This window comes from Cetorhinus maximus, chromosome 32 (genome assembly GCF_964194155.1).
Source record: "Cetorhinus maximus chromosome 32, sCetMax3.hap1.1, whole genome shotgun sequence".
NCBI classification, from domain to species: domain Eukaryota; kingdom Metazoa; phylum Chordata; class Chondrichthyes; order Lamniformes; family Cetorhinidae; genus Cetorhinus; species Cetorhinus maximus.
Genome location: NC_135910.1, coordinates 20,355,014 through 20,378,985, shown reverse-complemented (window position 1 = coordinate 20,378,985; position 23,972 = coordinate 20,355,014). Strand labels below are relative to the sequence as shown.

At 44.0% G+C, this 23,972-nt stretch overlaps 1 protein-coding gene across 2 annotated transcripts in view; it reads left to right on the top strand.

Annotated features, from left to right (window-relative positions):
• The first annotated feature begins 562 nt into the window (after positions 1-562).
• Positions 563-23,972, top strand: part of LOC144671481 (leucine-rich repeat and fibronectin type III domain-containing protein 1-like protein) — a 90,597-nt gene continuing 67,187 nt past the window's right edge. Inside the window, exon 1 of one of the 2 annotated variants that reach the window (XM_078533417.1) lies at positions 563-1,956. In XM_078533417.1, coding sequence (XP_078389543.1) covers positions 572-1,956 — 1,385 coding nt within the window. In that variant the 5' untranslated portion in view covers positions 563-571. The remainder of the gene's footprint in view (positions 1,957-23,972) is intronic. The other variant, XM_078533416.1, reaches the window with a different exon arrangement.

The window sequence follows — 23,972 nt, the reverse complement described above, 5'->3', positions numbered from 1 at the left end:
TGTCCTTCTTTAAGGAGATATTTTGTATAATTAGAAATAAAAGAGCAAGTTTCATCCATTAGTGAGTAGGAATAGAAAGTAGTTTGGTCAGTTGGAATTCTATAAACTCAGGACTAATGAGAAGTGGAAAATGGAAATAACTGAGAAGAAATTTAAGGAAATATTTTCTCCCTCTAAAACCAGTAAAAAGATCAAAACTTTCGTTATACAAAAAGGATTTATGGTGTCATGAAACATTGTAATTCTACATAATGTTAACACAGGATATGAAGCAAAGGCGGGAAAGTGGAGTTAAGGAGCAGATCGGCCATTCTCTAATATCAGAGCAGGCTAGAGGGACTGAGTGACCAGCTCCTGTTCCTGTGGTATCACTACACAAACTTGCTGATCCACTGGGCAGCCCCATGAATATACATTTAACAAAGAACAAAAGTGTTATGAAAGTATTTTAGTTTAGGTTGAAAGTAACAAATATAATGTCAGAAATTTATTGGCTTTTTTAAAAAAACATCCTTCAGGTGCTGCTAATTGTCTATTACTCTCTTTTTCAGGCTTGTTAGTCTGATTGACGATGGAGAGGCTCCTCTTCTCTCTGCTCCTGCTCAGCATGGCTGTCAAGGCTCAGATTTGCCCAAAGCGCTGCATCTGCCAAAACCTGTCCCCTTCCCTCGCCATCCTCTGTGCCAAAACTGGGCTTCTCTTTGTGCCTCCATTTATTGACAGGAAGACCGTGGAGCTGCGTCTGACCGACAACTTCATTACCACGGTCAGGAAGAAAGACTTTGCCAACATGACAAAGCTTGTCCACCTCACGTTATCGAGGAATACAATCAGCCAGATCATGCCTCACACATTTGCTGATCTGAGAGGTCTTCGTGCTTTACACCTGGACAGTAATAGACTCACCATAGTCAGCCATGAGCAATTCAACGGTCTAATGAATCTCCGACACCTGATCCTTAGCAACAATCAGCTACATTACATTGCTGCCAGCTCTTTTGATGACTTTATAACATCTCTTGAAGATCTGGATCTCTCTTATAACAACCTAGAGAATCTGCCTTGGGAAACTATTGGCAAAATGACAAATGTCAACTCTCTCAGTCTGGACCATAACTTGATTGACTTTGTTCCAAAAGGGACGTTTTCCAACCTTCACAAGCTGGTTCGATTGGACATGACATCCAATAAACTTCATAAGTTGCCCCCTGATCCCTTGTTTCAAAGAGACAAAGTGTATGCAAAGACAAAAGGAACCCCACCATCGTCTCTTGTGCTTAGCTTTGGTGGGAACCCATTGCACTGCAACTGTGAACTACTCTGGTTGAGACGCCTTACAAGGGAAGATGACCTGGAGACTTGTGCCTCACCACCTCATTTAATGGGTAAATATTTCTGGTTCATATCTGAGGAGGACTTCACCTGTGATCCGCCACTCATCACACGACACACCTCCAAGACTTTTATCATGGAAGGTCAAAGAGCGACTTTGAAATGCAAAGCAGTTGGGGACCCAGATCCATCCATTCATTGGACTTCACCAGAAGGACGACTGATCTCTAATTCAACCAGGGCCATCACCAATGAAAATGGTACACTGCACATCCTAATCGCCACCCCTAAAGACAGCGGGACTTTCACTTGCTTTGCCTCTAATGCTGCTGGGGATGCCATGGTGGAAGTGGAGTTGATTGTCAACCCTCTCCCCCATTTTGCTAATGGTACAAATAACATCAAAGAACCAGATCCTGGTTCGTCCGACATCACCACTTCTGCCAAGTCTGGTTCTCCACCTGTTGCCAATGACACAAAAACTGTGCAGGATAAGAAGGTCATAGCGACTGACCTCACATCGTCTTCAGTACAGATCCATTGGCCCTCACAGCGAAACATCCCTGGAATCCGCATGTATCAAGTCCAGTATAACAGCTCCTCTGATGATGTGCTTGTTTACAGGTAAATAGATTACTTTTTATTTGCCCAGAAAGAAAATGTAACAAAACACCTAACAGAATTCAAGACAAACTTACAAAGGGACTATCTGGAGGCTGTAATCTGAAAAACTGTGCCAAATACTTGGAGAAAATGACCAACTACATAGTTGGAAATTGCGGATTTTTCATTAAAAGTTTTTTAATTGCACAGATTTAATGAAAGTGTTTTATAATTTAATAATTCACTCATACAGCTGCTACAGGCCAACATGAGGCAGTTTCATACATCCAACGTTGGTGATGTAAGTATTATTTCTTAATGTTAGCTCTTTTTTAGCAATGAAGTTTAACTAGCTTTTGATGCTTGTGCAAAATTCCATTGTTGCTAAACAGAGTATGAGGTGCAGTGAGCAGTATAGCTCTTGTCATTTGGACATCAGTGTGAGACTGATTCCAGCTGTATAGTGAGCCTCAAGGCATTTTACTTTAGAGTTTTGCAATGCAATGAACCAGACAACATTGTGATTTGTGGATTTGGTTCAATGACATGTGGCACCAGGTTCTGCCCTTAGTCATGAGGCTGGAGGGACATATGGAACACAGTCTCACTGCTTTCCCTGGGAGCTGAAGAAAAAACGACCATCAACAACGACTTGGATTGATATAGTGCCTTTTACGTAATAAAATGTTGCAAGGTGTTTCCCAAGAGAATTATAAAGCTACCTGAGGTAATATTAAGGCAGGTGACCAAAATCTTGGCCAAAGAGCCAGGTTTTAAGGAGTGTCTTAAAGGAAGAGAGAGAGAGGCAGAGAGGTTTAGAGAGAGAATTCCAAAGCTTGGGGCCGAGGCAACTGAAGACACGACTGCCAATGGTAGACCGATTAAAATCAAGGATGCCAAAGTGGCCAGAATTAGAGGAATGCAGGGATCTCGGAGGGTGGTGGAGCTGAAGGAGATTACGGAAATGGGGAGGGGTGAGATGATGGAGGGATTTGAAAACAAGGATGAGAATTTTAAAATTGAGGCTCTGCTTAGCCAGGAGCCAATATAGGTCATTGAGCCTGGGATTGAGGGGAATGGGACCTGGAGCAGAGTTTTAGATGGCATCAAGATTATAGAGGGTAAAACGTGGGGGGCCAGTGAGGGGTGCATTGGAACATTATGTCTGGAGGTAATAAAGACTTGGACAAGGGTTTCAGTAGCAGATGAGCTGAGGCAGAGTTGGGAAATGTTACAGAAGTGGAAACAGGTGGTCTTAGAAATGGTGCAGATATGTGGTTAGAAACTCATGTTGGGGTCAAACATGACATCAAGGTGATGGGAAATGGAAAGTATCATTACTGGGATACCATCACATATATCTTCAAGTCAAATTGGTAGGACCGAGAAGCAGGATGTCTAGAGTGCACAGCCCATTCTCCAAGGGAACTCCAACAGGATTAGCCGAGATCATTCACTACCATTGCATTGCATTGAGCAGGAGTCAGAAAGCACAAAAGGGCTACTAAGCATTGTAACCACAGATTCAGTAAATAATTCAATTCTGTTCTCCATGCAAGGTCATCATCTGGAGTGCAGTCTCTCAATGACTAATTCTTTGGTAACACAGTCATCTTATAAAAAAGCATTTCTATACTGTGCCACTCATGAACACTTTCTAACTGAAGCCGGTTTTAGCGAAGTGGTTTTCACCCCTCTTTGTGAGTGCTTTACGGAGGACATATTAAGGAAAGTGGAAAATCCTGAATAAACATTTGTAGGAAGAATGAATCCCAGCATCTATGTAAGATAGACACTCCCGAATCTACATGCTGTATCATTTCGCCCCAGGAGCAGGAAGTGTACATTTATCAGTTAGATGCTGTTTCTTAAGATCTCAAGGTACTTCTCAATATAACAGACAGCGGCCTGAATTTCACACTCGCACATTGGTGGGTTTTTTGGCAGGAGGGAGCATGAAATTGAAGGAAAGTGATTTCCTCTGGGTTCCCACCCACCCAGACCTCGCAGCAATTTTATGCTGGGGTGGACAAGGCCTCAGGCATGAAGTGGGAGGGGTGCCTCCATCAGAAGCCCCCTTTTGCCTTTGAGCTTCCCTCCCTTAGGGTCTGGTGGCCGCTGGACCTCCCTCCCCCCATCCCCTGGCCTCTCCCCCAGCACCTCAAACGCTCACTTTGCAACCCCCAGGCCTTTCCCTACCCTCCCTGTCCTAAGACCCCTTGAACTTACCTTGCTGTCCGATCCTAGGACTTAGGCTAAGGCATCTTCCTGGACATCCTCTTCAGTCTACTGCAGCTTTTGTTGCAGGGACTGGAGAGCTGCCAGCCAATCAGATTGGCCAACAGCTTTCTAAGGCGGAATTTCCTCCCAAGTGAGGGGCAGAAGTCCTGCCTGCAGCCAATTGACGCTCATTCGAATGTGAAATGCCTGAGGAGCGCTCAAATCTTAGGATGGCAGAAAGATAAACACCCACCTTCCAAAAATTCAGGCCAGTATTTACTTTTGAGACCATGTAAGAGTTTGACTTCAGCCTAGAATGTTCTTGGGTCATGGAAACTCTTTCAAGTTACCAACAGTCACAGATTGCAACTCGTTCGAGTACAATCACAGTTCTTGGTTTCCAGGAGTGGGACATGAACCCACAACCCTCTGATTCAAAGGCAAGGGTGCTATGAACTGAGCCACAGCTGACACCTCGGGGTCATGGAATCTTGCGACAACTTTGAGTGTCAAAACCTAATGACTGAGACACAAAACATCTGTGTCAGGGGCTGAGTTCAAGCAAGTCTCCCGGCTAAAACACAGCTCATTGCATCAGTGGAGATATTTACCTCGGCAGATTGAACATATTCACTAGAGTGTCCTTTAAATAAGAACTGAAGCCTTATTATAACTGTGAAAAAAGTGAAAGTTCAGCATTCTCTTTAAATGGGAAGCTCTGCAAGATTAGTTTTCATTTATTGCCTTTGTCGGATTTGAAGTAATGAGCTGTGATGTATTTGTCTGCAAAGGATCAAAGGAAAGGGAGTTGTTAATTGGTCGGCTGCTGCCTCACTAAGTGGCTCCTTCCAGTCCGAAGGAGAGGGATTGCTTGTTGGGAAAGAAAGAAGAATGGATATTCCACTTTTGAAAAATATTGGTGTGACGTGGAGCTTTGTTTGTACATTACAGAACTCCTGAGAAATGGGAACGGGCACTGAAATGGGATGAGGACAGATCAGTACTTTGAGGTAGTAATCACACAAACATAATCAGCTGGGAAGACCTCCCCCGCCCCAGTGTGATTCCAATGATTCTGATTCGTGTGCACGCTGCATTACCCACCAGTCTTTTGTCCCTCTGCCAGCGTTGGATTCCAATATGTGAACGATTGCTTAGTGGAGAAACGGAATCTCCAATAGCAGTCTGCTGGACAGCAGGAACAGTTAGTGTAGAACAGAACACCTGAGGATCTGAGACTGTTCAAAGGTCCTGAGGAGCTTCAACAACACATCCAAAAGGGAAAAGTTTGTCCAAACTTCCACATAAACAGATTAATCATCATTCTAGTGGTATTAATGGTGATACATCAGGTTAGTCAGTCAGAATCATGCTACATATATCAGTGTTAGTTGTCAGTTACCAATAGTAATTGTACCACAGTCATTTGTGGTAATTGTGTGACAAGTGTCAGTGTTAATTGGCTGTTGCATTTGTTCATAAATAGACAAAGAATGCATATTTGAATTTTTTTACGTTAAACCCAACCTATATGATCCTTTTCTGACCCTTATACCTGCCTTCTCCTCCTCCATAGTATCACCTGCATTGGTTCCTGTTACTGCTGAAATCCACACTTCATTCTCCATTTGGCTTCCTCCATCACTAAGGACGGATCTTTCAGTCAGTACTCCCTCTGAACTCTGCAATACTCTCCTCTCCCTGTATTCACAAGCCTCCTCAAAACCTATCCCTTTGACCTTGCCTTCAGTCACTTCCCTTGTCACCTGTATTTTAATGTCAACTTTCTTCCCTTGTAAGGCACCTAATTAAAGTCTGTATGAAGTTGAAAGTTGCTGCTGTTCACACCTGAAATCCATCCATTATCAGCACGAGTCAATGACCAATATTCAAACATCGGACCAGAGACACCAACAGAAACATTGAGAGAAGCAACAAGCCTGAGTTCACTACAGGGTGCCTAGCCTTTGAATTCAGCTCTGTTGCACTGCTGGTGCTGGTGTTACAGAAGTTTGGAGCTCCAAAAATAGCAGCTGGACCACCTCCAGTCACTTCTGGCATAGCACACCATGTTTGTAAGGGTTCTAGTGCAAGGGTGCCATGCATGCATACAAGAAGTAGGCAAAATAGATAGATCAACAGCATCTAACGCTGATTTGACACACAATCTGTCACTTTGGACATTGCAGGTTAACATTAATATCACCTTTCAAACACTCACCATGGAACATGTGATCAGATGCTTGAGGACCCAAACCCCCCACACCCCCTCCCCTCATCTCCACTGCACATTCCTGGTCCCTCACTGATGCAATTTCTTGGTACCATCAACAGTTTTTTAACTGAGGTGCTGAAACATGGGAATGCTTTGGAATAAAGGCAGCAGAGGTGGAGGGAGGGGGAGGAAGAGGGCTGTCAATTTAAGACCATATCTATCAAAGGTATTTCCATCTCTGCCTGAGTGAGGACCAGTGTCTGAGGTGCCTGTGTTTCATTAAGGAGGTGGTCACTGAACTGTACCACCTCCTGTAAATGGACCTACAGCTGCACAGCAGGATGAGGTTGGCAATGCCAGTGGCTGTGAAGATCTTTATCACAAGACAAAAGCAAAATACTGCAGGTGCTGGAAATCTGAAATAAAAACAGAAACTGCTGGAAATGCTCAGCAGGTCTGGCAGCGTCTGAGGAGAGAGAGAGAAATAGAGTTAACGAGCTGGCTTTTCATCTGCGCGGCAGGTAGCGGGAGTCATAAAATCTCCCTGCTTGACCCATCCACCTCAGGAGAAAGTGCCAGGAAAAATGGAATTTTCATTCTGGGATGGGGGGCTGGGGGGCAGGTGTGCAGGCTGCATTTGGGCCCGCTGACCTGGGACAGCCACAGGGGCTTCCGGGTGCTGAGCTGGGCTGTTTAAAAGGTCCTGTGGCACTTCATCCCCATTATAATGAAAAACTAAGACCTCTCACACCCCCTACACACTCTCCATGCCAAGGCATGGCACTTGCATGCCTATTCACCCATGAGATATTGCCTGGAACCAATGAATCCTAAAATGACAATAAAATTTGTTTTAAAAAAAGCTTTAAAATGTACAGTTATTCATTGATAACATTCCACTTCCTTAAAATAAAGCTAATTTTTACTACAGGCCAGTGAAAGTAACAGTCCTCCAGACCCATTGTGCTTTCTTGGCTGACAGCCCAGAAATCCATTAGTCTATTGAAACACCTGAGCTCCAGGGGAAACATTGCTTGATTGACAGCTCTGGCGGTTGTTACACAAGATAAAGAGGTTTCAAGTGCTTGTAGTTTCTGCTATAGATAATTTAAAGGGGCTGGATAATGGAACTTTTATTTATCTTTCAAAAGGTTCCCTCATGCGGATTAGAGTTCACGGCACCTCCAAGGGGCCATGAACCATGACTCTTTGTCAAGCAGGCCCAACTCCATGAAAATTGTGGAGGACTAAGAGATGCCTATGGAGCCAGCCAGGTCGGGATTGCAGGGTGAGGGCTTTACTGAAAATCAGAACCAGTGGGAATGTGGTCAGGAATCCCGGAATCGGGTCCCAGCTGCCATTTTCATCTCTCCACAGTGTCTGCCCAACTCCATGAAAATCCAACCCAACATTTCACGTTGGTGACATTTCATTAGAACTGAGGAAAGATAGAAATGAACTGACAAGTGGAAGGAGGGAGGAAGAACAGAAGGGAAGGGCTGTGGTAGGGTGGAGGGCAGGGGAGATTAAATAACAACGGTTTCATGGTGCAAAAACCAAAGAGAGTAGTAATGAGTATAGTAAAGAAACAAAAGATGTGTCCAGATGAGGCGTGAATGGCTACACAGCAGCTGTCTGAATGTAACATGAAGAGATAAAGAGAGAAACAAGAAAAAAAAACAGCAAAAAAAGAAACAAAATGGAGGCAGAGGTTATAATCTCAAATTGCTGAACTCAGCATTGAGCTCAGGAGGCTGTAGAGTGACAAGTTAAAAGATAAGATGATCTTCCTCGAGCTTGCGCTGAGCTTCACTGGAACACCGTAGCAGGCCAAGGACAGAGAGGTCAGAGTGGGAGCCTGGAGATTGTAAAAGGAAAGGAAAACTGAGGAAGGGAGTGATGCTGGGAATGAATGAGTGAGTGCAGCCGACAGTGGAATGAGTTCAAATGTCAGGACTGTGATGGAGCAAGGAGAATGATGAAGATGTGAAACAGTGAGCTGGTTTCTCAGTCTCCTCTGGGGCTGGGATTGGGGGCTGATGGGAACTAAACATAGCCTAGTTAGCCTGTGTGTTAGTCCCCCAACTCCATCCCACCTCCAGGCCAATTTTTACAGTGGAGGAATCGGAGTGGTGGTGGGGGTGTGGGGGGTAGAGGGTGGTAGCAGCAGGGCTGTTGGCCTGCAGGTGGTGGGGTGGCCTATTAGGCCTTTAAAGGCTTGTTAATGGAGGTTGACTGGGATTTTCTAGTTGGTCTCCAGTTTCCTTCAAGCAGCCTGTCTGTCGCTCCCTGCCGGTCTGGGTACAAGAGCAGCCACAGGCCGTCCTGTAGAGGGGCTCCCCCTTCCCCATCACCCCTCTCAATGGTGATCTGGTTGCAAGATACATATTTAATTTAAATTCAAAAATGTTATAAAGAGAACGCCACCATCTTGAAGCGCCCTCTCCCTTACTTACCCTCTATTGCAGCTGGCTGACCTTTTCAAGCTGAAAGGTCTCTGATTGGCCCTCCAGTATTGAGAGCCCACCCACCTTCCTCAATTGGACAGCTCACCTTTCTCCAGGCCAATGGGGCGCTCCCATGAAAATCACAAAAAGTGACTTTGCACCTGGGGTTGGATTTGTGACCAATCCAGACCTCTGTTTCCCATTCCCAGAGGGAAAGTCTTTGCCAGTGTATTTCGAGTTTAGGAAGAATATTCAGAGCAGTGTTAAATTGATCAAAAAGAGAAGACAACAAGTTTCTAGGGGTGTTTCAGCTTTTAGGATTGGAGCGGTCGGCTCGATAATCAGCAGAGGACTGAACTGGGAGTGTGGGGCCATTGAAATAGCTACAATGCATCACAGACATTTTCAACAGACAGGTACTTTCTGGTAACGCAAGTACTTAATTGACAGCTCCTAATGTAGTAATTAATTATTTTTATGATGTTTTGAAAACACCAACTTGTATTTATATAGCACCTTGGAATGTATTAAAGTGTCCCAAGGCACTTGATAGAAGCATTATCAGACAAAAATTGACACTAAATTAAATCAGGAGTAGACGGATTTTCCCATTGCTTTGATGGATAACTGCTCAGCAAACAAGACTGGTTTACAGTCTTGATGGATGCCATCTCATGTGTGACATTAGGCTAAGTCTCAACTTGCATAACCGATTGCAAATACTGCATATGAAGTCAGCATTGGCGGGATGGAAAGAGGCATTCGCTTTGTGCCGTGCTCACTTGTCCTGAAGGCTCTTGGCTCTGTTCTCCTCAAATGTCAGAATCACTTAATTATGAAGGCTTTCCCACTTGAGACTGTCCAAGGTTGTTTTTTCTCAGGTATTGGGATCCAGCTTACAAGCCCTGATTGCCTTTATACCTGATTTTGGGACATTGGGTGATATGGGTTCCTGTGTTCAGCTGGCTGTGGTGTACTGCCTTTGGTATGCAGGAATCGTCCAAGTGAAGCACACGACTGACCCAACGAAGCTGAGCTCTGATGAGCATGTTCTCGGTGCCAGGTATGCAGCAAGACCTCAGTGTTGGGGATTTTGTCCTGTGACCCAATGTTGCAAATAAATCTCAGTCAGCGAAGATGGAATGCTTCTAGTTATTGTAGGTTCTCCCAGACTTTGCAAAGAGCATGGAGTTATTTGTCTCAGAATAAAGATCAAAGGCAGTGGTTCTTACATCACTCGTTATCGGTGTGAGACTTGGACAAATAAGGAGATACCATTGCAAATAATGGATAGCTTGTTCAAGGAGGTAGATTTTAAGGAATGTCTCAAAGGAAAATAGGTAAAGAGGTGGATTGGTTTAGGGAAGCAATTTCTGAGATTAGGGCCCAGTCAGCTGAAGACAAGGCGGCTAATGGTTGGGAAGAAAAAAGAGAAACTGCTGGAAAAACTCAGCAGGTCGAGCAGCATCTGTGAAGAGAGAAACAGAGTTAACGTGTCAGGTCCGTACGATTCTTCTTCAGAACTGTAATAACTGAAGGTATCGCCTTCCCTACTGTCTATCGGGGGTCACGTAATGCTCCTGGAGGCTCTGAACAATGATCCCTAAGCGTGGGCAATCCGGGGGCTCGGGGCTTTCTGAAGTGAGTCCTGATCGAGCATGTAGCATCTGAAGCTGCCCAAAAAACAGAGTTAAGTTGTCAAGATGGAATCTGGTTGTGGGGATCAAGAGTTGTTGTCCCTTCACGAGGAAGAGAACCGCTCTTGACAGAGCTTCACAGTGCACATCCAGGCATATCGAAGATGAAGATACTTGCGTGGAGCTATGTTTGGCGGCCAGGCATTGACAGTGACATTGAAAGCATGGTCAAGCACTGTCCCCATTGTCAGCAACAACAGAAGTTGCCTGTTTCAGCTCCACTGCATCCGTGGGAGCGTCCTGGTCAACCCTGGGTTAGACTACGTATCGATTATGTCGGACCATTCTTAGGTGCCATGTTTTTGTTGATCGTAGATGCACATTCTAAATCGATACGAAGTCAAATCACCAACATCGAGTATAACTATAGAGAAGCTGCATCATTGTTTTAGCCTATATGGCCCACTGGAAATTGTCGTTTCTGCTCAGGGTACAGAGTTTCAGAGATGGGATCAGATTAAATACTAAAACAGCCCCATACCATCCCTCATCAAATGGTTTCGCTGAGAGGGCTGTGCAAACTTTCAATCCTGGTATAAAGAGGTTATCAGAAGGTACTCTAGAAACTCGACTTTCCCGCTTTCTTCTCAGTATTCATACAGCGTCTCATTTAACTACGAGTTCAACACCGTTTGAATTATTGTTGAAACGCTGCCTATGTACAAGGTTCAGTCTGGTGTTTCCAAGTTTAGAGGGGAAGGTAGAGAGGAATCGGAGTAATCAAAAATTGAATCATGATATTCACAGCAAAGCTCACACATTCATTGTAAGAGACACAGTATTCGTGCGGAATTTTGGGAGTGGACCCTGCTGGATTCCTGGAACCATTGTCTCAGACACTAGTCCCTTATCATTCCAGGTGGAAGTGGAAGACAGAATTTTTGGAAAACACGTGGATCATATTTGTGACACAGAGACTTTCCAACAACCTACTATTCTGCCTGTGCCTAACGTCAAACAATAAATCCCTGAGGTGATAGATCAACATAGAATAGACGTGCCCGATGTCTCTGTAGAGTTGCCAAACCCCGAACTGCCACTTTCTAATGATGTGTCTCGTGCTGCAGTTCCTGATCATGTTGATCCTGTGGAGGAACCTCAAGTGGTAGAGCTATGTCGCTCTAACCGAATAAGGAAAGCACTTCAGGGACTTAATCTTTAATCACCTGAAGTTGTGTGTATGTATATGCTGTTGGATATTTAGATGTCCATAAATGTAAATAGGAACTGTAAAAAACTAAAGGGAGAGGAAATGTAGTAACTGAAATATAGCCTTTCCTGCTGGCTATCAGGGGTCATGTGATGTCCTTGGAGGCTCCGACCAATGACCCCAAAGCGTTGGGAAACTGGGGGGGTTGTGGGGCTACCTGATACAAGTCCTAATTGAGCATGTAGTATCGGAAGAGCTCTTGGTAATAAAGTTCATCTGTTTCTTGTTAACACTTGTCCACTCTGTCAAGTCATCACAAAAACCCTGACTTGAAATGTTAACTCTGTCTCTGTCTCCACGATGCTACCAGGCCTGCTGAGTTTTCCCAGCATTTTCTGTTTTTATTTCAGATTTCCAGCATCTGCAGTATTCTGCTTTTAAATTATCACGGGGAAAAAGAAATTGGGAATGCACAAGAGGCCAGAATTAAAGGAACACAGAGTTCTTGGAGGATTGTAGTGCTGGAGGAAGTTACAGAAATGTGCAGCACCTGATGTGATATCTTTGGATAATGTTGACAAGGGGCTGCATATAGATCAGGAAGAGGAAGGGCCAAGAGTGCTGTACAACCGGTTTGTGAGAAAAATTATAGTTCCTGGAATATAAGGGCCAGTAGCAACATGGATATGAAATTGGCTGAGTGACAGGAAACAGAGAGTAGTGGTTAATGGATGTTTTTTAGGTTGGAGGAAGGTTTTTAGTAGAGTTTCCCAGGGGTCAATTTTGGGATCCTTGCTTTTCTTGATATATATTAATGATCTAGACCTTAGTGTACAGGGAACAATTCCAAAATTTGTGAATGATATGAAACTTGGAAGCAGTGTAAACTGTGAGGAGGATAGTGTAGAACTTCAAAAGGACATCACAAGTCAGTGGAGTGGGTGGACAGGTGGCAGATGAAGTTCAATGCTGAAAAATGTGAAGTGATTCACTTTGGCAGAAAGAACATGGAGAGCCAATGTAAAATAAAGGGTCCAACTCTAAAGGGGGTGCATAAATGCACATAAGTCATTGAAGGTGGCAGGACAGGTTGAATGCGTGGTTGATAAAGCATACAGCATTAGAAATGTGGTTGACTCTTAATTGGCCTCTGAAATGGCCCAGCATGCCACTCAGTTTCAGGGCAATTAGGGATGGGCAACAAATGCTGGTCTTGCCAGTGACACCCACACCCCATAAAAGTATAAAGTATCCTAGGCTTTATTAATAGGGGCATACAGTACAAGAGCAAGGAGTTTATGTTGAACTTATTTAAGACACTAGTTCAGCCTCAGCTGGAGTATTGCACTCAGCCTGGGCACTGCACTTTAGGAAGGATGTGAAGGCATTGGAGAGAGTGCATTCATGAGAATGTTCCAAGGATAGGAAACTTCAGTTATGAAAATAGATTGGAGAAGTTAGAGAAAGAAGACTGAAAGGAGATTTGATAGAGTTATTCAAAAATCATGAGGAGCCCAGACAGAGTAGAGAGGGAGAAACTGTTCCCACTTGGGAAAGGATCGAGAACAAAAGGGCACAGATCTAAAATAATTGACAAAAGGAGGAAAAGTGATATGAGAAAAAACACTTTCATGTAGTGAGTGGTTAAGGTCTGGAATGCACTGCCTGAGAGTGTGGTGGAGACAGGGTCAATCGAGGCATTTAAAAGGGAATTAGACTGTTATCTGGACAAGGAAGGGTTATGGGGAGAATGGCATAAGGTCAATTGCTCATTTGGTGAGCCATTGCAGACACAAAGGGCTGAATGGCCTCTTCTACACTGTAACAATTCTGTTATTCTGTGAATGTACCTTTGGCAGGCTCCAGAGGCACTGGGAGTGGGGAGGGGTGCGAGCGGGTGGAGGGGGGGGTCAATGTGTGGAGGTTCAGATGGAGGAGGAGGAGGGGAGAAGTAGGGGCAGTGGGAGAAGAGTGATCTTTGCTCCCAAGACAATCAAACTGAAAATTATTCTAACGTATGAGAAACTTCATTTATAAAAGATAAGATACTGCTTGTATTTATTTCCATATCTCACTTTTAAAAAATTAGTGACTGAATCCGGACGCTATTATAAATCGTACTTCATGAAATATACAAGATTCATTTATAAATCATTCAATGCTTCAATATATTTCTTCTTTCATCCATTCCTGTACATTTGACAGAAACTAGTTCCTCAAGTTACCAGGCTGCACTTAGTCCATTCAGCAGTTAATGTGAACAGGCTGTTAGAGTAATGAGGGGTTCACACTCCCCAAGTTGTTTGGTTTTGGGAAGTGCACTAATGAACAGGTTACATCTCTTTGCTGTGTGATATTAGACCAGCTCCAGAGGGTGATCAGAAAGCGCGTGGCAAATTCACCCACCTGCTCTCCATCAGGTGACTGCTTCTGACGGGTGCCTGTATGGGGATTGGATGAGGAGGAATGGAGGTTTGTTTCTGAAGCGTCCGCCATCAAATTTCCTCCTGATACTCACTGACAAGGTTCACAGACGAAGAGTGACCCTGTGAGAGAACTGGTGCATGGTGAGTGCTGGCCAGATCAATCTAGCGAGAGGCTGTGAAGTAGGAACTCACCTTTGGCAGTAACACAAAATGGCTGCTAAGGAATTGCTGGCTACTTACAGCCTTTCATTCACATTATGGAAAAGATAATTGGCTGGAGAGAAAAAACAACTTTCAATTCACTAACCCCTCTGGATGGAGATGAGAAAACTGGAGGGAAGCTTCTTAGAATGTTTCTTTTTGCAGCCACCTCTGGATTTACAGAAAGGATAGAATATCTGTACACTGGCTTAATCAGCAATGTTTGAAAATTGAAGAAGGAGGTTCCAAGTTCAGTGAATGACACATTGAGAAAGTTAAATAGGAGGGCCCTTTCGAGAACTCAGGACAAAATACATTTGAGATTACAGGTTGTCATATAAATAGCCCACATGGCCATCATACAGGCTGTCAGAATGCCAAACTCCCGTCACATGTAGTCATGAATGGTGGTGGATAATTAAACTGACAGCAAGAGGAAGCTTCATGAACACCCCCATCTTCAGTGATGGTGGAGGCCAGCATTTCAGTGTAAAAGACAAGGCTGAAGCATTTGCAACCATATTCAGCCAGAAGTGCTGAGCAGATGATCCATCTCAGCCTCCATCTGAGGACTCCACCATCACAGATGCCGGTCTTCAGCCAACTCAATTCATCCCATGTGATATCAAGAAATGACTGAACACATTGAATACAGCAAAGCATATAGGCCCTGAAAGCATTCTGGCTGTAGTACTGAAGACCTGTGCTCTGGAACTAGCCATGCACCTAGCCAAGCTGTTCCAGTACAGCTACAATAGTGGCACCTACCCGGCAATGTGGGAAACTGCCCAGGTATGTCCTGTCCACAAAAATCAGAAAACATCCAACCCAGCCAGTTACTGCCCCATCAGTCTACTCTCGATCAGCAGCAAAGTGATGGAGGGTATCATTGACAGTGCAATTAAATAGCACTTACCCAGCAATAACCTGCTCAGTTTGGGTTCCACCAGGGTCACGAGGCTCCAGATTTTGTAACAGCCTCGGCCCAAACATAGATGAAAGACTTGAATTCCAGAGTAAGGTGAGTATGACTGTCTTTGACCAAGTAGGATATCAAAGAGCTCTGAAGAAGAGTCATATTTGACTTGAAATGTTAACTCTGTTTGGCCCTCCACAGATGCTGCTAGACCTGCTCAGATTTTCCGGAATTTTCTGTTTTTATTTCAGTTCTCCAGCATCCAGGCTTTTGCTTTTATTTTATGACTTCAAGAAGCCCCATTAAAATCAGGCCAATGGGAATCAGCGGGTAAACCCTCCATTGGTCAGAGTCATACCGAGCACAAAATAAAATGCTTACAGTTGTTGGAGAGCAATCATCTGTCAATCAATCACCAGAACTAAACTGGACGAGCATATAAAAACTGTGGTTAAAATAACAGATCAGAGGTTGGGAATCCGGCAGAGAGTAACTTTACCTTCTGTCTCTCAAAAACCTTTCAACCATCTACAAGGCACAAGTCAGGTTGTGATGAACCTACTTACCTCAAACATTTCATCTCCAACAACAATCAAAAACCACGACGCCCATCTCAGATGAAGCAGCTCAAATACATCTCTAACATCGTAACTCTGGGACTCTGTCTCTAACACGGTAACTCTGGGTCTCTGTCTCTAACATAGTAACTCTGGGTCTCTGTCTCTAACATAGTAACTCTGTGACTCTGTCTCTAACATAGTAACTCTGGGACTCTGTCTCTAACATAGTAACTCTGGGACTCTGTCTCTAACATAGTAACTCTGGGACTCTGTCTCTAACATAGTAACTCTGGGACTCTGTCTCTAACATAGTAACTCTGGGTCTCTGTCTCTAACATAGTAACTCTGGGATTCTGTCTCTAACATAGTAACTCTGGGACTCTGTCTCTAACATAGTAACTCTGGCACTCTGTCTCTAACATAGTAACTCTGGGTCTCTGTCTCTAACATGGTAACTCTGGGACTCTGTCTCTAACATAGTAACTCTGGGTCTCTGTCTCTAACATAGTAACTCTGGGACTCTGTCTCTAACATAGTAACTCTGGGACTCTGTCTCTAACATGGTAACTCTGGGACTCTGTCTCTAACATAGTAACTCTGGCACTCTGTCTCTAACATAGTAACTCTGAGTCTCTGTCTCTAACATGGTAACTCTGGGAGTCTGTCTCTAACATAGTAACTCTGGGTCTCTGTCTCTAACATAGTAACTCTGGGACTCTGTCTCTAACATAGTAACTCTGGGACTCTGTCTCTAACATGGTAACTCTGGGTCTCTGTCTCTAACATAGTAACTCTGGGTCTCTGTCTCTAACACGGTAACTCTGGGTCTCTGTCTCTAACATGGTAACTCTGGGACTCTGTCTCTAACACGGTAACTCTGGGTCTCTGTCTCTAACATGGTAACTCTGGGACTCTGTCTCTAACATAGTAACTCTGGGTCTCTGTCTCTAACATAGTAACTCTGGGACTCTGTCTCTAACATAGTAACTCTGGGTCTCTGTCTCTAACATAGTAACTCTGGGACTCTGTCTCTAACATAGTAACTCTGGGTCTCTGTCTCTAACATAGTAACTCTGGGTCTCTGTCTCTAACATAGTAACTCTGGGACTCTGTCTCTAACATAGTAACTCTGGGACTCTGTCTCTAACATAGTAACTCTGGGTCTCTGTCTCTAACATAGTAACTCTGGGTCTCTGTCTCTAACATAGTAACTCTGGGTCTCTGTCTCTAACATAGTAACTCTGGGTCTCTGTCTCTAACATAGTAACTCTGGGTCTCTGTCTCTAACATAGTAACTCTGGGACTCTGTCTCTAACATAGTAACTCTGGGTCTCTGTCTCTAACATAGTAACTCTGGGACTCTGTCTCTAACATAGTAACTCTGGGCCTCTGTCTCTAACATAGTAACTCTGGGATTCTGTCTCTAACATAGTAACTCTGGGACTCTGTCTCTAACATAGTAACTCTGGCACTCTGTCTCTAACATAGTAACTCTGGGTCTCTGTCTCTAACATAGTAACTCTGGGTCTCTGTCTCTAACATAGTAACTCTGGGATTCTGTCTCTAACATAGTAACTCTGGGACTCTGTCTCTAACATAGTAACTCTGGGACTCTGTCTCTAACATAGTAACTCTGGGTCTCTGTCTCTAACATAGTAACTCTGGGGGTCTCTCTCTAACATAGTAACTCTGGGTCTCTGTCTCTAACATAGTAACTCTGGGTCTCTGTCTCTAACACGGTAGATCTGGGACCTTGACTCTAACGCGGTAACTCTGGGATTTTGCTCTTGCTGCAGTTATTTTGAAAATTATGCCCACGTTTATGATGCTCTTTGTAACGGGACCTAGAACAGCTTTTTCAGCTTCTATCAGCTGTATTAGTTCAGCTCTGGATTAGCTTCATCTTGAACTGATCCATTGGCCATCCTCAGAATCACTACTAACTCAACTCGATCAGATTGCTGGCTGAGATTGCCCAGAAATACTTTTCACATCTTCTCAATTTCCTGATACCCTTCACTATCAGAAACCTGCTTTTGAAGGGTAGTTACTGCTGTAATGTAGGAAACACAGAGGCCAAATTGTGCACAGCAAGCTCCCACATATAGCAATGAGGTCGATGAGCTTCTAAACAGTTTTAATGATGTTGAAGTACATATAAACATTGGCCTGGTCACCTGAGATCTTCAAATCCAAATTGGGGTGTTTCTCATGCACCTGGGTTGACAAACGGGACCTTAGTTTAATGTTTCATCTGAAAGCAATCAAAGGATACACATTCTGTAATAATGATCTGTTCTGATTTTCAGTACATGGTTCTTGCACCAAATTAATAATTGGCTGGCACAGACGGTTATTATCCCCTCCCTCTCAAAGCACAAATGAGATTAACTGATCTCTGCTGTGTCTATGTAAGCATGCTAATTAAAGGAAAACAAGCAATTAAAGGCTGTCGACGTTGCTGTAATTTCAGTTGACAAGATTCTTCTGTTTTTTTTCAAAGTCAGAAAGTCTCCCCGCCTTGTCAGCAGCAATTGAAATCTCTGAGTGACTGAACAGCTTCAAGGTAAAAATGGGCAACAAGGAGTGAGCAGGAAAAACAGTGGTTTCGAAGGGTGAAAGGCCAATCAAAGAGAGCAGGAAGGAGCGAGTTAATTAACTGGAGCTGTTTAGAAAGTGACTTCTACAAGACATGGGTACCCTGAGTGAATTAATGGCCTTAAAGTTTTAATAGGTCCATTGTGATGAACCAAATCCACCGTTTTGTTTAGGTTCTTCCCGAGTCCACACTCCAGCCTTCGTTGACAGAATGGTCTTGAGGGATCAGGAGTGGTCAACCCGCTCCCCAACCTGCCTCCCCCCAGTATCGTCCCTGCATAATCTCTCTTTATTGCTGGACACGGGATCTGTTTCATCACACTTCCACCAATCAAATGACTCGATGAGTTTCTGTCACAAACACTTTTACTGAGAATGTAGCTGGTGCAAAGCCTTTACTAGAGACAAGCTGATGAGAATCTTTCACTTTCTACTGAGTTAGGAACCTGAGCAGAATCTTCCTCACCCCGAGTTTGCCTATTACGGTGCACTTATTACCAGCATGGCAGAGATCAGCTAACTCATTATAGACCAGGTTTCAAACCTCTGACTATCCTGTTTTATAAAGTATAACCACTCACTGCAATGACTAGCAGAGCCACAAGAGCAGTATGATCAATATTAGTGATTCAGCTCCTGAACTCAATGCAGCACAGTGCTGCACTGTTGCTCTGATGACAGCTTGCAAATGAATTGAGCAGCTTCTTACCTCTATCTGGGGAGGGGGCTCAGGCTCTTGCAGATAATTAGGAACTTCAACTGTTGCTCAGTGTGATTGGAACACAGAAAACAAACCAGATGTTCAGCAGCTTTCTTCACCTACCCTCGCAAATGGGTTAGAATAAACTCACAGAACAGGACATGCATTCCAGAACAAATATCAGTGACATGGATGGTTTGAGGAGTGACAGTGGAACAGTCTCCCATCATCATTGACTTTTGTACTTGGAAAACAAATTCAACATCAACCACAGAAATGATACCCATTCGTTTTCACTCAATAAACTCACTCCCAGTGGAAACTCTACCAAAGGGATCAGGAGTTCTGGAATCAGGTTTACAGTGTTGTACTCTAACTCCATCCACTTTCCCTGCTGGGACAGTAGAACACTGAATTAAACTGGATGTACCATCCCAACCGCACCCCCCACCCCCACCCCCTCCCCTTCACATGCTCGGTGCCAGGATTGTGGTCTCACTAAATTCTCCCCTCCCCAACCCCATCCCAGATATTAGACTATTCTCCCCCACCCCAACCACCCCCCTCCCCACCCCAGAACCCAGAACTCAACGAGCTGAGTCGGGGGCAGGAATTCCTGAAGGATTCCAGGCCTGCCATTGGCTGATCTACCTGTCTGTCACCAAAATTAGGACATCTAATAAATTTGACACTATTCTGTAGTAGGATCGCTGAATACAGGATCCCAGTGGATTTTCCTTCCCCCCCCTCTGGAAACATACGAAATAGGAGCTGAAGTAGGCCATTCAGCCCCTCAAGCCTGCTCCGCCATTCAATAAGATCATGGCTGATCTTCTTGTGTTTCAATTTCCACATTCCCATTTAACCCCGATAACCTTTGATTCCCTTGCCTAACAAGAATCTATCTACCTCTGCCTTAAAAATATTCAGTGACCCCCCCATCTCCACTGCTTTCTGAGGCAGAGAGTTCCAAAGTCACACAGCCCTCAGAGAGAAAAAAATTCTCCTCATCTCTGCCTTAAAAGGGCGACCCCTAATTTTAAAACAGTGCCCCCTAGTTCTGGACTCACCCACAAGAGGAAACATCCTTTCCACGTCCACCTTGTCAAGGCCATTCAAGATCTTGTATACTTCAATCAATTCACCCCTCACTCTTCTAAACTCCAATGGAAACAAGCCCAGTCTGTCCAACCTTTCCTCATAAGACAACCCACTCATTCCAGGTATCAATCTAGTAAACCTCCTCTGAACTATCTCCAACACATTTACATCCTCTTTAAATAAGGAGACCAAAACTGCACACAGTATTCAAGATGTGGTCTCACCAATGCCCTGTATAACTGAAGCATAACATCCTTACTTTTATGTTCAATTCCTCTTGTAATAAAGAATAGCATTCCATTAGCCTTCTCGATTACTGCTGTACCTGCATACTAGCTTTTTGTGACTCATGCATGAGAACACCTAGATCCCTCTGCACCTCGGAATTCTGCAGTCATTCTCCACTTGAGTAATACTCTGCTTTTTTATCCTTCCTGCCAAAGTGAACAACTTCACATTGTCCCACATTATATTCCATCTGCCAGATTTTTGCCCACTCACTCAGCTTATCTCTATCTGTCTGCAAACTCCTTCACAACATACTTCCCTACCTATCTTTGTGTCGTCTGCAAATTTAGCTATCATGCCTTCACGTCCCTCATCTAAAACATTGATGTAAATTGTAAAAAGTTGAGGCCCCAGCACAGACCCCTGTGGGACTCCACTCGTCACATCCTGTCAATCAGACAAAAACCCATTTATGCATACTCTCTGCTTTCTGCTAACCAGCCAATCTTCTATCCATGTAAATAGGTTACCCCCTACTCCATGAGCTTTTATTTTCCGCAATAACCTTTGATGTGGCACCTTATCAAATGCCTTCTGGAAATGCAGGCTCCCCTCCTTCCATTGCACATATTACTCCTTCAAAAAACTCTAATAAATTGCTTAAACATGATTTCCCTTTCATAAAACCATGCTGACTCTTTCTGAGCTTTTCTAACTGCCCAGCTATAACCTCTTTAATGATCGACTCAAACACCTTCTCCACGACAGAGGTCAAGCTAACTGGTCTATAGTTTCCTGTTTTCTGCCTCCCTCCCTTCTTGAATAGAGGGCTTATATTTGCTACTTTACAGTCTGATGGAATGTTTCCACCTCTTTTAAGACCTTAGGATGAAGTCCATCTGGGCCGGGACACTTGAAGCACACTGTGGACTCCTCCTCTAGATCAAATCAACAAACTCAACGCAGATCAGGATGACACCAAGTCCCGGATTTCCTGACTCATCAGAGAAAGGTCTCCACATGTCACATTTACGCTCTAGGGGCATGGGTACAAGAGTCGTACCTGCCAACCACAGGAGCAGAGCATAGGTGGCCGTGGGGACAGCCAAGTGCTGAGGCTGGTTGTTTAGAAGGCCCAACATGGTTCCCTGGGACTTAACCCCAGTTGTATTAAAGGCTGTTAGGCCATCTAGATCTCACCGCTCACACACTCTCACCCCCTACCCACTCTCCATGCCAACTCATGGCCCTTCAATGCCCATGGAAGAGTCATGCCCATTCACCCGGTATAGATTATGTACAGACCCAATGAGCCATATGGTAACAGTGGTGTGTGTAGAACTGCTCAGAAAAGAAACGCTCATTCACAAATCGTCTTCTGAAAAAAAGCTGCTGTTCCTACAACCCTATAAGAGACAGGGGATGGGGAGACAGAGATGGTGGTGTAGTAGCAATGTCATTGGACTAGTAATCCAGAGGCCCAGGCTAATACTCTGGGGACGTGGGTTCAGATCCCACCATGGCAACTGGTGGAATGAATAAATCTGGAATATAAAGCTTGTCTGAGTAATGTGACCATGACCCTATCATCGATTGTTGTAAAAGTCCATCTGGTTCACTGATGACCTTTTGGGAAGAAAATCTGCTGTCCTTACCTGGTCTGGCCTACATGTGACTCCAGACCCACAGCAATGCCGTCCTTACAAGGTCTGGCAAGCCACTCAGTTCAAGGGCAATTAGGGATCGGCAACAAATGCTGACCAGTGACAGCCACATCCCATGAAAGAATAATGGAAAAAAAATGTCAATCAGACAGATCATCAAAGTGTCAACACCAGAGGCTTCAAACCCTTCACACCTCTTAGTCTTGTCTAAATAAACAAAGACCACCAAAATAACAACTTACTTTTTCCACTTCAAGCAAACTTAGCCATTCTCTCCAGTTGTCAAAATAGAGCCCCCGATTGAGACAATCATTTAATGAGTCTGGGCTCTCAGTGAAGCAGACATTATGAGTCCATCCAGAAAGAGTTCTTATACCTGTCCTCAGTGTGCATACTTGGCTGAGAGCCTAGACTCATAAACTGATTATCTCAGTAGGGGGTTCTGTTTCAACAACTGGAGAGAACTGTGGCCTTTGCTTGATTAACATCTTTAAGTGATTATAAGAAGTTATTTCTGTACTCTCTTCTATCAATGTCTCAGTGTTTATTTGGACAAGATTGAGAAGTGTGGAGTGTTTGAAGCTTCTGTGATTGATACTTTAATGGTCTGCTTCATTGTCACCTTTATAGGGTTATAGGAATAGCAGGTTGTTTTTTCAAAGAAAGATTTGTGAATAGGTGTTTTTTTCTGAGCAGTTGCACACATGCCATTGTTACTATATGGCTCGTTGTACATAGTGTATACTGTGAATGGGCATGGAATGCCATGAGTTGGCATGGGGGAGCATAAAGGGCCATGGAGGACATGGATAAGACCTTTTGAAATTACCTTTCAAAAGTTTCCCGAATCCAGACTATGGTTCATGAATCCTCCGAGTGGTTGTGAACTACAAGTCATGGAAAAGCTGGTCCAACCCCATGAAAATTGAAGAGGCCTAGGAGATGCCTATCCCCGCCATGGAACCAGCCAGGTCGGCAGCGCAGGGTTCAGGCTCACTATCTGCACCCTTATCCCATGCTGGACACCAGGAATGGGGGTGGGAACCCCAAAATTAGGTCCCAGCCACCATTTTTAAATGGCTCTGGAATAATTTGAACTCTGTGAGAATCCCGGCCAAGGACTTTAGTTTGCCATCTTCTCACACAGTTTTTTTTTTCCCTTTGGGAATTGTAAGGAGGATTAGCAGACTGATTATCAATCTGTTTGAACTGTATCATGAACCCTCCTTCTGAGCCCAACAGGTCGTGGTGTGGGACTTGAACCCAGAGCTCCTGGTTCAGAGGCCGAGGTGGGGGGTGGGGCATTACATACGAGATTACCAAGACTTCAGTATCTCAGTACTACATGATGTGGTGAATGTGTCCACTGAACAAATGGACAAAGTCCACAGTTATTCAGGTGAACATGACTATCCTAGTCAGAAATCACCAGTTTCCTCCAAGTGTATCAGCAGGATTTATTTTTAGCCAAATAAAGTACTTGGCAGAAAAGAGAACCAATCAATGCTTAAGCTTTCAAAATGCTTTGATTTCTCTGTAGTTTTAGTTTTCATTATCTAAGTCTAGAAATCATTACTCGAGCATTGAACTTATTCTTCCTGGGGTCCAGCAGGATCTGATTGTATACCTCGTTATTATGGCAACATCAAACCTGAATGTGAACACCCACAATCCCAAAAACATCATTACAAATGTGAGCTGTTAAGTGCTAGCTATTTAAAAACAAATCTAAAACCTAAAATGATCAGAACATAACCCTACTATTGAGACCTACACACCTCTAATCATTGTTCTGACAATTAAACTGGTTGGCAGTGCGGGTCTACACCTGATAATCCACTGGGCCCTCACTGTGACACATTTAGAAAACAGACCCTCTCCTCCAAGGAGGATTATTGAAATCCACCTACACTG